Source organism: Euleptes europaea, chromosome 3 (assembly GCF_029931775.1).
Source record: "Euleptes europaea isolate rEulEur1 chromosome 3, rEulEur1.hap1, whole genome shotgun sequence".
Lineage (NCBI taxonomy): Eukaryota > Metazoa > Chordata > Lepidosauria > Squamata > Sphaerodactylidae > Euleptes > Euleptes europaea.
In genome coordinates, this window is record NC_079314.1 from 86,938,088 (window position 1) to 86,951,142 (window position 13,055).

Consider the following 13,055-nt stretch of genomic DNA (forward strand, 5'->3'; position numbering starts at 1 on the left):
AATTACCAAGGAATTCTGAGAGGGAGTAAAAAATAGTATGTTTAGAAATAGGGATTCTTGAGGAATCAAAGGAAGGATACAGTTCGCAGATGAACCTTCCCTCACATATAGCTATTGACAGCAAAATGCGCACGAAGGACTCAGCAATAATTTTCCTGAGCCTCTAATCACAAATCAAATCTATGTAATCATATTCACTAGAATGCTAGTAATTTAGAGCTATACAGCCTGTACTCTGATAATTTGGATCTCTGATCGGAACAGCATGTTACATCCAAGTTACTATAGAGACTCAACACGAACCATGTTGCTAGGCTACACCGAGTCTTCAATCACCAGAATGGTGCTGCATAAGAATTTAAGAGTTGGCTACTAGACCAGAACAACTATTGGTCTAGACCTGTTTTCCTATCTAAAACAGCAACCAGTTCTGAAACATCTACAGGAAGTAAAGAATAAACCTCAAAACCATTATTTAGATTGTGTCAAGAGAATTAAGGGGAACCCCATGAATAAGGGTGAATTCCTTATTTGTGTGGTCTAAGAGCCATGAAAGGCTCCTGTGTTAGATAGGAAGAAGTCTTGGCCCTTTTTGTCAGTCACCAATCTCCTATATGCCTGTTTGGTGTGTGTGCAGAGCATCTAACAACCCAATCAGGGCTTATGGATATATAAGCAAGCCTGATGGGAGGGGAGAGAGAAAAAGCTGTTACACTGTCAGCTCAGCTCAGGTCAGATAAGGTTTGTATCTCCAGAGTGTGAGTTGGGAGAGAACTTGTCTCAGGAGACTACATAGTGCTCAGAGACTGTTTTGACTGCAAGCAGTGAATTTCTGGAGAGAGGGTTTGTGTGTACAGATAAACCTTTCAGCAGCAGCAGCAGCAGAAGATTTTTCCAAGAAGAAACTTTTCAAGAAGAACCTACAGTTTTAGAAAGTGAAAGATGCACTACTGAGAGCAACTGGGAGAAACAAATCACCAGGAGTAGGTGGGATATCAACAGAGCTATTCCAAGCCACAGAATTGGAGTCCATCAAAACAAGAATATGCCAAGATATATGGAAAACAAGAATATGCCAACATATATGGAAAACAAAACAAAGGCCCATAGACTGGAAACAAAATAAGGACACATCAAACACTGCAGCAACTATCAGACCATCAGGTTAATTTCTCATACAAATGAAGTGACATTCAAAGTCTTACAAAAGACTGTTACCATATATGGAATGAAATTACAGATGTTCAAGCTGGATTCAGAAAAGGAAGAGGCACTAGGGATCATACTGCAAATTTACATTGGAGCACACAAGATAATTTCAGAAGAAAATCAGTTTGTGTTTCACAGATTACACCAAAGCTTTTGACTATGTGTATCAAGGAAGTCTGTGGTTGGTTTTAAAAGAAATGGGTGTGCCACAACATCTGATTATTTTGACTCTGGAAAAGAGGCTACTGTTAGGACAGAATATGGAGAAACAGAATGGTTTCCAACAGATAAAAGTGTCAGACAAGGATGTATTTTATCTCCCTATCTGTTCTATCTATATGCAGAACATACCATTAGGAAAGATGGATTAGATTTAGATGAAGGTGCAGTGGAAATTGGTGGAAGGAACGTTAACAATTTGAGATAAGCAGATGATACCACATTACTGGCAGAAAACAGTGAATACTTGAAACAACTGCTGATGACAGTTGAAGGACAAAGTGCCAAAGCAGGATTACAGCTGAACATCAATAAAACAAAAGTAATAACTACTGGGGAATTACACAACTTTAAGGCTGACGATGAAGAAACTGAAATTGTTAAAGGTATTCCATTTCTTGGCTCAATCATCAACAAAAGGGAGAGTGCAACCATCAACAAAAGGGAGACTGCAACCAGGAAATCAAAAGGAAATTGAGACTAGGAAGGGCAGCCATAAAGGAGCTAAAAAGATTCTTAAGTATAAGGATGTGTCACTGGGTACCAAGATCAAGATAATTCATACAATAGTATGAATTACTATGTATGGGTGTGAAAGTTGGACAATGAAGAAGGATGCCAGGAAGAAAGTTGATTCATTTGAACTGTGGTGCTGGAAGAGAGTTTTTGGATACTAAGGTCCACCAAAAAGACAAACATATGGTTTCAAGATGAAGCCTGAACTCTCCCTAAAAGCCAAAATGTGTAAACTGAGATTATTGTACTTTGGTCACATTGTAAGAAGACAAGAGTCAGTGGAAAAGACAATAATGCTAGGAAAAGTTGAAGGCAGCAGGAAAAGAGGAAGACCCAACATGAGATGGATTGACTCAGTCAAGGAAGCCACAGCCCTCAGTTTGCTAGACCTGAACAACGCTGTTAACAATAGAATGTTTTGGAGGTCATTAATTCATAGGGTTGCCATAAATCAGAAGTGACTTGACAACACACACATGTGGCGGGAATTTTTTGGTATTGAACATTAGTTTATATTAAATATTATATTTTATTATATTAAATGGTTTGGGTTAAGAAAAACCAATTTTATTAATCTGTAGCTTATATTAATCTATAACTTAGACGCCATAGGAAGACCTAACTTTTAGTTGACCCTAGTTCCAATTAGGACTCTGACCTAAAAGGTCAGGGGAAATTGCATTGCTTCGAGTTAATCACCCACATCAGATGTCCCAAATTTATGTTTATAACAGCAAGGTCATTAAAGCAGGCAACAAATTATCTGTTCACGTAAGAGGGGGATTGTTTTGGGTACATTGACTGATGGACAGAACAATCAGTTATCAGACCTGGACACTGAAAGAATTATTATGGAACAAGAGATTTTCCAAACAACTTATAGCCATGATTTGTGAAAACTCATATCCTGAAGAATTTGGCGGGAGGGGGCCCTTTTTGAGACTCTTTCTCATGGTCCAACCTATAAAAAGGCGGTCCAAATGTCCAGTCCTTTGTCCTTCCATGGAGAGACCAGAGCTCCACTTGGTGGTTGCCATCTCTCTTTGGAATGACCCAAAGGCCTTTGTTACTGTCTGTCTGTGAGTTTGTTGTATTCTGTCATATATATTTAGTTAAGTATTACCTTTCCCTATGTCTTATATTCTTTTGTGAATCCAATAAAACTGCATGGTTACTGTTATCTGTTCTGTGCTGTTTAAGAGTGGCTTGTGTGCAAGGTTAAATTCTCTCTGAACCCTGCTCCTGGTAAGTAGCAGGCAGAGAGATAGCTAATCACGAGGGACCGAGGGAAAGGGGGAGGGTAGTAAGAAAATTCTCCTGACAACACACATTCCACTGAACACTTTTTTGGGGGGAGGGCAGAAGGGGAAGGACCTATGTGTCCTGCTTGTGGTTTCCATAACTATCTGAAGAGCTTCTGTTGCAAATGAAACGTTGGGCTACCTGACAATTCACTTGAGCCAACAATGGTCTTCTTATGAGAAGTTTAAAAGGGAACAGGACCAGAAAGAGAATAGATGAGAGCCATCCTGTGATATTATCATTAGGGAAGAGGCAAAGTAGAGTTACTGAATGCAGTATCTTGATAGTCAAACTCTTTCAGTCACATGCAAAGAATTCTCCTTCATCTCATCACAAATGAAACAGAGCCCACTGGCAGATTTCCACCCACCCCTTTTACCAGAAGTCAATCAAGCCAAAAAGTCAGCATGTCTACTCTGTACATGTCTCTAGGCCTTATCTTCTTCTGTACTCCCGCTAATCCTGAAGAGTCCCATTACAAGTTTTTACCACCATTAATCCCTGCAGCATAGTGGAAGAGAGAAGATCTTATGAGAAATGAGTCAAAGCTAAAGCACATCACAGTCATGCCAGTGTTTTAAGCTCTTCTACGTTGAGTGGAAATTTAAAGAGGGAAAAACCCAGAAAAGGCAGAAATATATCACACACTGATGTCTTTAAACATTCATAGTTTTAGAACTAATCAGCCTATTTTTTTTCTAGCAAAGTAGCTTCTATTGGAGAGTGCAGGAAAATTAAAATTTAAAAAGGCCAAGTCTGAATACTCCCTGATGAATCTAGGTTTGCAACTCCTTGCCCTGTCACAGACCTTAAATGCGAACTTGGGCAAGTCAGTTCTATTTTTGTTACTTTCTAACTACTGTAGTGCTGCCCTCTCTTTAAAGTGCCAAAGTTCAGTAGGTTGAGACATCCAAATATAGAGAATTCTATGAAAAACATGAGAGACAACTGTGTTCCTTTAAAGTTTACAGGTGAGGAATATTTTGCAGTACCTCAAACGTTCCACAGTGTTTTGAGGATGGGATTGTGCTGCCTGTCACTTCATCAGTTCTGAACATATTCAACCAAAAGCACATCTCATTGATTGTAAAGACACTGACTTCCCTGAATGTATGCTTAGGATCATTCATCCCTTCTGAGCAGGTATTTATCTTTAGTTAAAAACTTACTGATTTGAAACAAGGCTGTACACGTATTTAAAGGTAAGGACATGCTTTGCTAAGTGCAGTGCTAAGCAGAGTCACGTGTCACATCTTTCACTAGCTTTAGAAGAGTGCTTAGGATTGCTTCGATGGACTTAGAATTTAGGACTTTAGGAATTTAAGACTTATTCATCTACAGCAAACTATACCCCTCTCCCCACCTCTACAAGGGATGGAGTCCAGAATGGCCTTCTGACACATACCATATCTGTGCTTCCCAAAATCATCTATTTTAGTAATTGCTGTTTTAAAATATTGTTGATGGCTGTTGTTTTAATTTACTGAACTTTTATTTGTTTATAAAATTATTTATTTTCTGTCATCATTTTTTTGTCATTAGCTGTCTCAAGCAGACCCTGATAGAGAGAACCAGAGTGGAAGCTTCATCTGTATATTTGTGACACCTCACTCCAAACACCTGGATGGTCTCTCCCAGTAATTTCATGTAGATGCTCAATAGCATGGAGGACAAGATTGGTCCTTGTGGGACTCCAAAACATAAATGTTGCTTTATTGCCATCACACAGCCTCACTAGTCTTTCTTCTGTAAAACAGATGATGCAGAGCAAACTTAGGGTCAAAGGTGTAGTTTAAAGATTTGGGATCAGACCTATCTCTGCCTTCTCCATAGCTTGTGGCCTTGGGCAAGTATGTAATTTCTCTCCATCTGGCCCACTACTTGTTTGCAGCAGTGGTCAACTATTTGACTCAGGCAAATGTGCAAAAAGGGCATGAGGGTTTCTGGTCACACAACTGACACAAAGAATTGTATCTTAGGAAATCTCTTTAGGGCTCCCCCCCCCCTTTAAGAATATAGGCTTGATTTTTTTTTTTTGCCTCAGTTGTGAAATTTTAACATCTGTTGTCTTAAAGCAAAGGCCAAATGTTTATCTGTGATCCCTTCATAGTTGACAATTGGGATCTTGCTGGCCATACAGTTGCTGATAAAAAGCTCCCTACAGGGATTTCACCCATGACGCAGCCTGCCAGTTTGATCTAACCATCAGCCCAAAAGGTTATGGTATCAGCACAGGCATGATGTTATGCATATTGCAACAGCACTGGATGCAATCCTGCACTCACAGAGTGCAGAGTGGCTCCTGCTGAACTTGACAACTAGGGATGTGCATCTGGGTACAACAGAACCAAAAATACACTCAAAAAATACCATATCAGTATTTTTCAGGTATATTGGCATCCTAAATATATCCAGGATTTTTTTTGGGACACTGAAAAAATGGTCCTGAAAAATCTCAGAAACATTCGGGATTAACCAAGATCAGGAGCAAGCATCTGCAGACTCCCAGGACTCTCCCCCTACCCAGGTTTTAACTTCTTTGTTTTTCTTTGTCTCTGTGTCTTCTGGGATTTCTATCTGCTTGCCAGGCTGCTTCTGTCTATTTCAAGTCTATTTGTTAGTTTCAAAAGTTTTTTTTTCTTTGCCAGAGTTGCTTTGTGTCCCAGCCCCCGCTTAGATTTTTTGCTGCGGTGATTCTCCAATTTGACATTACTTCTGTTGGGCTTGCACTGCCACAGTGACAACGGCTTCTGCTGGGCATCTGTATATTGTCATTGGTTCTGCTGGACTCGCAAAAGGGCACCCCTGCACCATCAGTTTCTACTGTAGAGATTCTCTGGTTTGATATTGGTTCTATTGTGCTTGCACTTGCCAGAGTGGCTCTGGGTTCTGCTGGGCTTCTGCACATTGTCATTGGTTCTGTTGGGCTTGCAAAAGTGCCCACCCACCTGGAGTTTCCACTGCAGAGATTCTCCGGTTTGATTTTGGTTCTGTTTGGCTTGGCACATTGGCTTGTGATTCTACTGGGATTACTGGGTTCTGCAATAGTTCTGTTGAGCTTGTTGTGTTGGTTCTTTCATGGGAGACATTTGACTAGTAATTGTGCTTGCAGACATGGCTTTTGCCCTGGAAGCAGCTTGGAGGGGGGGAGGGTTCCCCCACCATAGAACATAATGGAGGATGGCTGGGGGCACCCTGTTCAGGGGCCTATAGAATTGGACCCCTTGGTCCAATCAACTTGAAATTAGAACAAGTATCTGCAGCTCCCTTTCAATTTTAGTGTCCGTATCTTTAAGAACAACAAATTCAGAAACCCAGGGGGGAAACCCCTAATTTAAATACTATACCGGTATTTGGTATGCGGGAATACTGATATTTTTAGGTCCAATATACCAAAATCCAAAAATACTGATATATATTTTTGCACGCCCCTATTGATGATAACCCTTTCCTCTTCATCAGCTGTCTCTGAGAATGCTTTTCAAAGCATGGTTTGTACTGGCAACTGAAGCCCTCCTGCACCTTACTGCCAGCATTCTGTTTTTGGCACATAGACATCTCTCAGTAGAAGCAGTGCAAGGAAGGCAGGGGAAGAACCAGCAGTGGAAAGACATGGGAGGACTTTAACTGATATTGGCTGGCTTTGCCAGCTCACAATACATGCAGAAGAGTCCACCTGGAGGCAGCTGGAGAGGGAGGAGAATTATCATAGATTCTTGTAGGTTATCCGGGCTGTGTGACCGTGGTCTGGGTATTTTCTTTCCTGACGTTTCGCCAGCAGCTGTGGCAGGCATCTTCAGAGGAGTAACACTGAAGGACAGTGTCTCTCAGTGTCAAGTGTGTAGGAAATTCACAGTGGGTAGCCTTGTTAGTCTGTCTGCAGTAATAGAAAAGAGCAAGAGTCCAGTAGCACCTTAAAGACTGACAAAAATATTTTCTGGCAGGGTATGAGCTTTTGTGAGCCACAGCTCACTTCTTCAGGTCTTCAGCTCACTTCTTCAGATTCTGAAGAAGTGAGCTGTGGCTCACGAAAGCTCATACGCTGCCAGAAAATATTTTTGTTAGACTTTAAGGTGCTACTGGACTCTTGCTCTTTTCTAAGTGTGTAGGAAGAGTAATATGTAGTCAAAAAGGGGTTGGGTTTGAGCTGAATCATTGTCCTGCAAAAAGTATCAAAGGTAATGTGCTAATCATTGTCCTGTAAGTATCAAGATAATGTGCTAATGAGGGTGTGGTATGTTAATATGGAACCATTGTATCCTGAAGTGATCTGTTAACATGTGGAATCCAAAACTAATCCGCATGGCTATTGTGGACTGTAGTCTTTGTTAGTCTGGAGGTTTTCAGGACAGGAAGCCAAGCCTTATTCATTCTTAAACTCTCTTCTTTTCTGTTAAAGTTGTGCTGATGTTTATGAATTTCAATGGCTTCTCTGTGCAATCTGACAAAATAGTTGGTAGAATTGTCCAGTCTTTCAGTGTCTTGGAATAAGACCCTGTGTCCTGTTTGGGTCAGTCCATGTTCAGCCACTGCTGATTTCTCAGGTTGGCCAAGTCTGCAGTATCTTTCATGTTTTTTTGTGGTCCCGATGCAAACTTGTCCACAACTGCAAGGTATACGATATACTCCTGCAGAGGTGAGGGGGTCGCTTTTGTCTTTTGCTGATCATAGCATCTGTTGTATTTTCTTGGTGGGTTTAAACACTGTTTGTAGGTTATGTTTTTTCAAAAGTTTCTCCATCCTATCAGTGACTCCTTTAATAAGGAGTCACACCGCCTGGATAACCTACAAGAACCAATGAACTCTGACCGTGAAAGCCTTCAACAATTATCATAGAATTTCATTAGAGCTTCTTTGAGCTCAGGTGGCAGAATTCTACCCACTGGGGGGAACCCATAAATGTTGTTAAGTTCTTCTGCCTTGGCAGTACATTGTCAAATAAGGCAGCAACTGTTGATGCCCATTTGCAGAAATTTGTTCACCATTTTGGGAAAGACCATGAATTCTATCTAGTTGGCCAAGTAAATGCCTACAACATTGTATAATCCACCTTTATATGTACCTGCAAACAATGAATATATTACTGCCCTCCCATGTTACATGAATAAGATGATTAATATCAGCTGGAATGACAGTGTGTCAAAACAATGAAGCTTTTGAGGGATGTAGCATCTCTGGGACTGAATTGTTATTCATTCAGGCTCAGCTCTGTAAGTAGGCATACCTCACCTACACGCAAATACCTTCACTGGCTTAATGTTTGTTCCTAGGGCAATTAAAGTGCTGCTTTTGTCTTATAAAGGTCTAAAGAGTATGGGATTAGAATATTTGAAGGTCCATCTGCTCCCCTATGAACCTGTCCACCAGGTGAGATTTTTCATTTGGGAGACCTATACTAAGTATCTCCAACTTCAGAAGTTAAGTGTGTGGCTGCTGGAGACATAAACTATTCTGTGGTTCTGCCCTGGTTATGGAACTCCTTCCCATGGTATGGCTAAAATAGTGCCATGTTTGCTATCTTCCAGGAGGTTTGCATACCCAGCTTTATGTATTATTACAACCAGTTTAATGTGTGTTTCGACCAACTGGTTTACCTCCTGGGCCATTTGGTTTTTCTGACCTCTTTTCTAATTAGGATTTTAGCTACTTTTAGATGCTGTTTCTTTTGTTGATTGATTTTGTAATTGTTGCAAGATTATTTTTATGGATTTTGTAAATTGACTTAAAGGCCATTAGTGATTGTTAACAACACTGTTCCCAAATACTCAGCTGGAGCATATTGGTTGTATGTATTTCCACTAGTTTGTCTGAGGCCAAGTATCTCTACATGTAACTAACTCATTCAGATGCATAGGTTCAGAGTAAACATGTGACACGGTGTTTAAGGAGATGCCTAGGAGTGGAAGGGCGCAAAATCCAAAGCAGTGGCTTTGGGTAAATCACTGCCTCAGCCCCAACCCATCCCATTTCCAAGGAGAGTATCATACAGAATAATAGTGATATGCCTCACAGAAAACCATACAGACTGAATTACTGAGTAGCAGATAGTTACAACTAACGGGCAGAGTTCACACTTGCCCCAGACAGGATCCTAGGGGATCCACAACAGCGAGAGCGAGCGAGAGACAGAGAGAGAGAGAGAGACAGAGACAGAGAGAGAAGGGTTGGGAGGGAACTAGTCTCTTGGTTCACAGTTGTCCATGGCACACTAACTTTGATGGAAGCAGGCCCATTCTGTATTATCTTGTCCAATTAAGATATATTTTAAAAATATGGGTTTTATCAAGTCTTATACAGTAACTTGTAGCTCTCTGGGCAGTTTCTCAGATCTCAATAAGATACTACCCCACAGAAAGATGCATGTTATACTCTGAGATGTTTAGAACTAGATTATCACAATAAGGATAGATAAAACCATTTTAAAATAATTAACAGAAAGCTCAACTTGTACAATTTTCATTATTAACATGATCATCCAGAAATTACAGTATGGCTTTATTATTGATGGACTTGGTATACAGCAACTAAAATTAGGGAGGAAAGGAAAGGCTTTCATGATAAAAAAAATTAAGGTTTCAGGTTATGGATGCAGTACCTTTTTGTCGCTCAGCCCAGACACCTGGTCCACATACTCTTCTTGGATCATGAAGGCAGCCAAATTGGCAGTGTAACTGGCCAGAAAGATGACAGCAAAGAAGGCCCACACGGACACCATGATCTTGCTAGTAGTCCCCTTGGGATTCTGCACTGGCACAGAATTGTTGAATACCAGGCCCCACAATAACCAGATAGCTTTGCCAATGGTAAAAGAAGGACCACCAGGCTCTGAAATGACCAAAGTATAAGCACAGTCAAACAACTGCTGCTGTCTGAGGGCCTTTCTAGATGAAGATTCTTCCAAAAAAACAGGATACACTTTTCTCTTACACCCAGTTAAGACGTCAGGTTTTTTGCATCTAGGAACACCCCATTGGTCATGCGCTCCTCCTCATTCCTTCCTTGGTTAATGTTAATGCTCATTCAGCAATACATCTGAAAGTGCTAACCATCGTTGGGTTTGCTCTCTGGTTTGGAAGCTACATTAATGGTGCCAATGGTTACATCAGATGTTCAGATGTAACAGTAAACTACACTGATTGCTAATTCTGATTTTTTGAGAAACAATTTAAACAAATAAGTTATCAAGGAAGGCAGAGAGGAATTCATACTGATAATGACAGTAGGGAAGGAAGCATGCACATGTGAGAAAAGTCCTATTGGATGGAGGGGGGGTATGTTCCTCTTTATTGCTCCAAACAAAGCCATTGGACTTGTGCACTTTACCACTGGACAGGGGAAGCAGGAAGCACACAAACTTCAAAGAACTGAACACATTTTTTCTTTTTAAAAAATCCTTTCCAAAAATGTTGGGCATTCCTTGTGTTTAGCACATTTTTTAAAAGGATATGTAAGGGTTATGCTTGGGTGATTCTCTAAAATGAAAGGTAAAAGTAGCATCTCAAAAAGAAAAAATGGTAAACTTTACAAAGCATTTAAATGATGTGAATAAGGGAAAGAAGAGTGGTTATGTTGCTTGTCACTATTGACTGTGACACCATCCAGCGCGCCATAAAATTCAAGTAGCAACAGGCCACATAGCACTTAAACTTGTCATAGAGGAAAAATGCCATTTTCCCTGCCACAAAACAATGCAGCTGGAATGAAGGACAATAGAGGAATTACCTTGAGATAACATTCCTGGATGCCACAAAGAAATGAGTAGCTACACTAATTTATTGTCCAAAACCTCATGTGAGGCCCTAAATTCCAGTTAGAGGGACTATTCAGACACAAGACATTTTGTACAGCAATCACTGTGAAGCAGATTTATAGCTGTGGTTCTACACCATACTTTAGAGAGCACTCTATTCCCCTGCTAATCCTGCAGTCGGGGGTGGCCTGTCCACACAGTGGCCCTAGGCAATCACCTAGGGTGCCAAAGTTAGAAGAAGCCACCAACTGAGCTGCCTCCCATCTGTCTGCCTGCAGTATTGTGGTCTATCCTGGGAAGTACCCCTGGCCCCTGTGGATAGCCAGCAGGGATTGGCCCTTTTCCTCATTCCTTTTGCTGAGCCTCACCTACAGGGGGGGTGAGAAGGAGGGTAGCAGCTTCCTGCCATGCTGTATGGGGCCAGGAAGACCGGCACTACTGCACCTTGCTGCTCGACTATGCCCCAATGCCAACAAATAAGGAGAGAGGGCAGTTGCTTCTCACCATGCCCTGGCAGGGGAGGGCATGCACTATCTTCCCATAACAGGGAGACATCATGAGCACCCTAGCTAGTATGCCCCAAATGCTTGGGACAGCCTTCCCTGAAATTGACCATTTAAATACAACACTGAGAACCTAAGAATGTCTAAAAAAAAAAAAGGTACAGGTCCCCTGTGCAAACACCGGGTCATTCCTGACCCATGGACATCCCGACGTTTACTAGGCAGACTTTGTTTGCGGGGTGGTTTGCCAGTACCTTCCCCAGTCATCTTCCCTTTACCCCCAGCAAGCTGGGTCTTCATTTTACCAACCTCGGAAGGATGGAAGGCTGAGTCAACCTTGAGCCGGCTACCTGAATCCAACTTTCGTCGGGATCGAACTCAGGTCGTGAGCAGAGCTTTTGACTGCAGTACTACAGCTTACCACTCTGCGCCACAATAAATCACATTCTGTGCAATAACATTAAGAGGAGAGCAACGTAAACCACTTTGGGTCCCCACTGAGGAGAAAGGTGATGTACAAATGAATTAAATAAAATACAGTGGTGTAGTGGTTAAGAGCGCCAGCGTGGTGTAGTGGTTAAGAGCAGTGGTTTGGAGTGGTGGACTCTGATCTGGAGAACTGGGTTTGATTCCCCACTCCTCCACATGAGCAGTAGAGGCTAATCTGGTGAACTGGATTTGTTTCCCCACTCCTCCACATTAAGCCAGCTGGGTGACCTTGGGCTAGTCACGCTCTCTCAGCCCCACCTACCTCACAGGGTGTCTGTTGTGGGGAGGGGAAGGGAAGGTGATTGTAAGCCAGTTTGATTCTTCCTTAAGGGTAGAGAAAGTCGGCATATAAAAACCAACTCCTTCTTCTGTTTCTTTACTGCCACCAACAGTACTGAATGTGAACCTTCCTCTCTCTTCTTTCCCTCCCCCTCCCACCTCAAAGACAGGCTCACATAGCCATTGCCTGACACTGCCACCCTCCCTCCCACCCTCCCAGTAGCAGGGCAAACTGATGAAATTAATCCTTTCCATTTGCTTCCTTCCCCCTCTCAGGCACCGGAAAAAGGCATATACACTGCCTACAATTGCTTCCTCCCCACCCCATAGAAGTCAACCTCAAAACTGTATTTTAAAAAGGGCTATCATTGGCTTTTATTTAATGCTATCACCTTTAACGAAACACAATTAGAAGCTTATGCTTCCCTCCCTAAGGTCTTCTTAATTTAACATTTCCTGATCTGGTAACACCCACCTACCCCCCCTCCAAACACAAGCTTTGCTTGCTCCTGCCTCCTTCCCCACAGCCTCAGGCTGAGCAGCCTGGGATCAGGGCGAGCTTTGGACCACTTGTCCCATCTTCTATATTCAGCTGAGTGTCTCTCAAGCAGCCCAGGCTCCCTTCTGCCGTCACAGCCTGTGAGCTCTGCCCTGCTCTGATCCTTCCATTAATTAATCATTTCCACATGCAGCTTCCTATTTGCAATCCTTGTTATTTTTTAAAACTCAACTGCTGGAAGTGCTGTTTCAGTTTAGCACAATTTAGTTTGGAAAACAAACATTTACGA

General features: G+C 41.8%; 1 protein-coding gene across 1 annotated transcript in view; it reads right to left on the reverse strand.

Annotated features, from left to right (window-relative positions):
- Positions 1-13,055, reverse strand: part of GRIN2B (glutamate ionotropic receptor NMDA type subunit 2B) — a 328,850-nt gene that overhangs the window by 26,897 nt on the left and 288,898 nt on the right. The window contains exon 9 of the mRNA XM_056846002.1: positions 9,842-10,071. Coding sequence (XP_056701980.1) covers positions 9,842-10,071 — 230 coding nt within the window. The remainder of the gene's footprint in view (positions 1-9,841; positions 10,072-13,055) is intronic.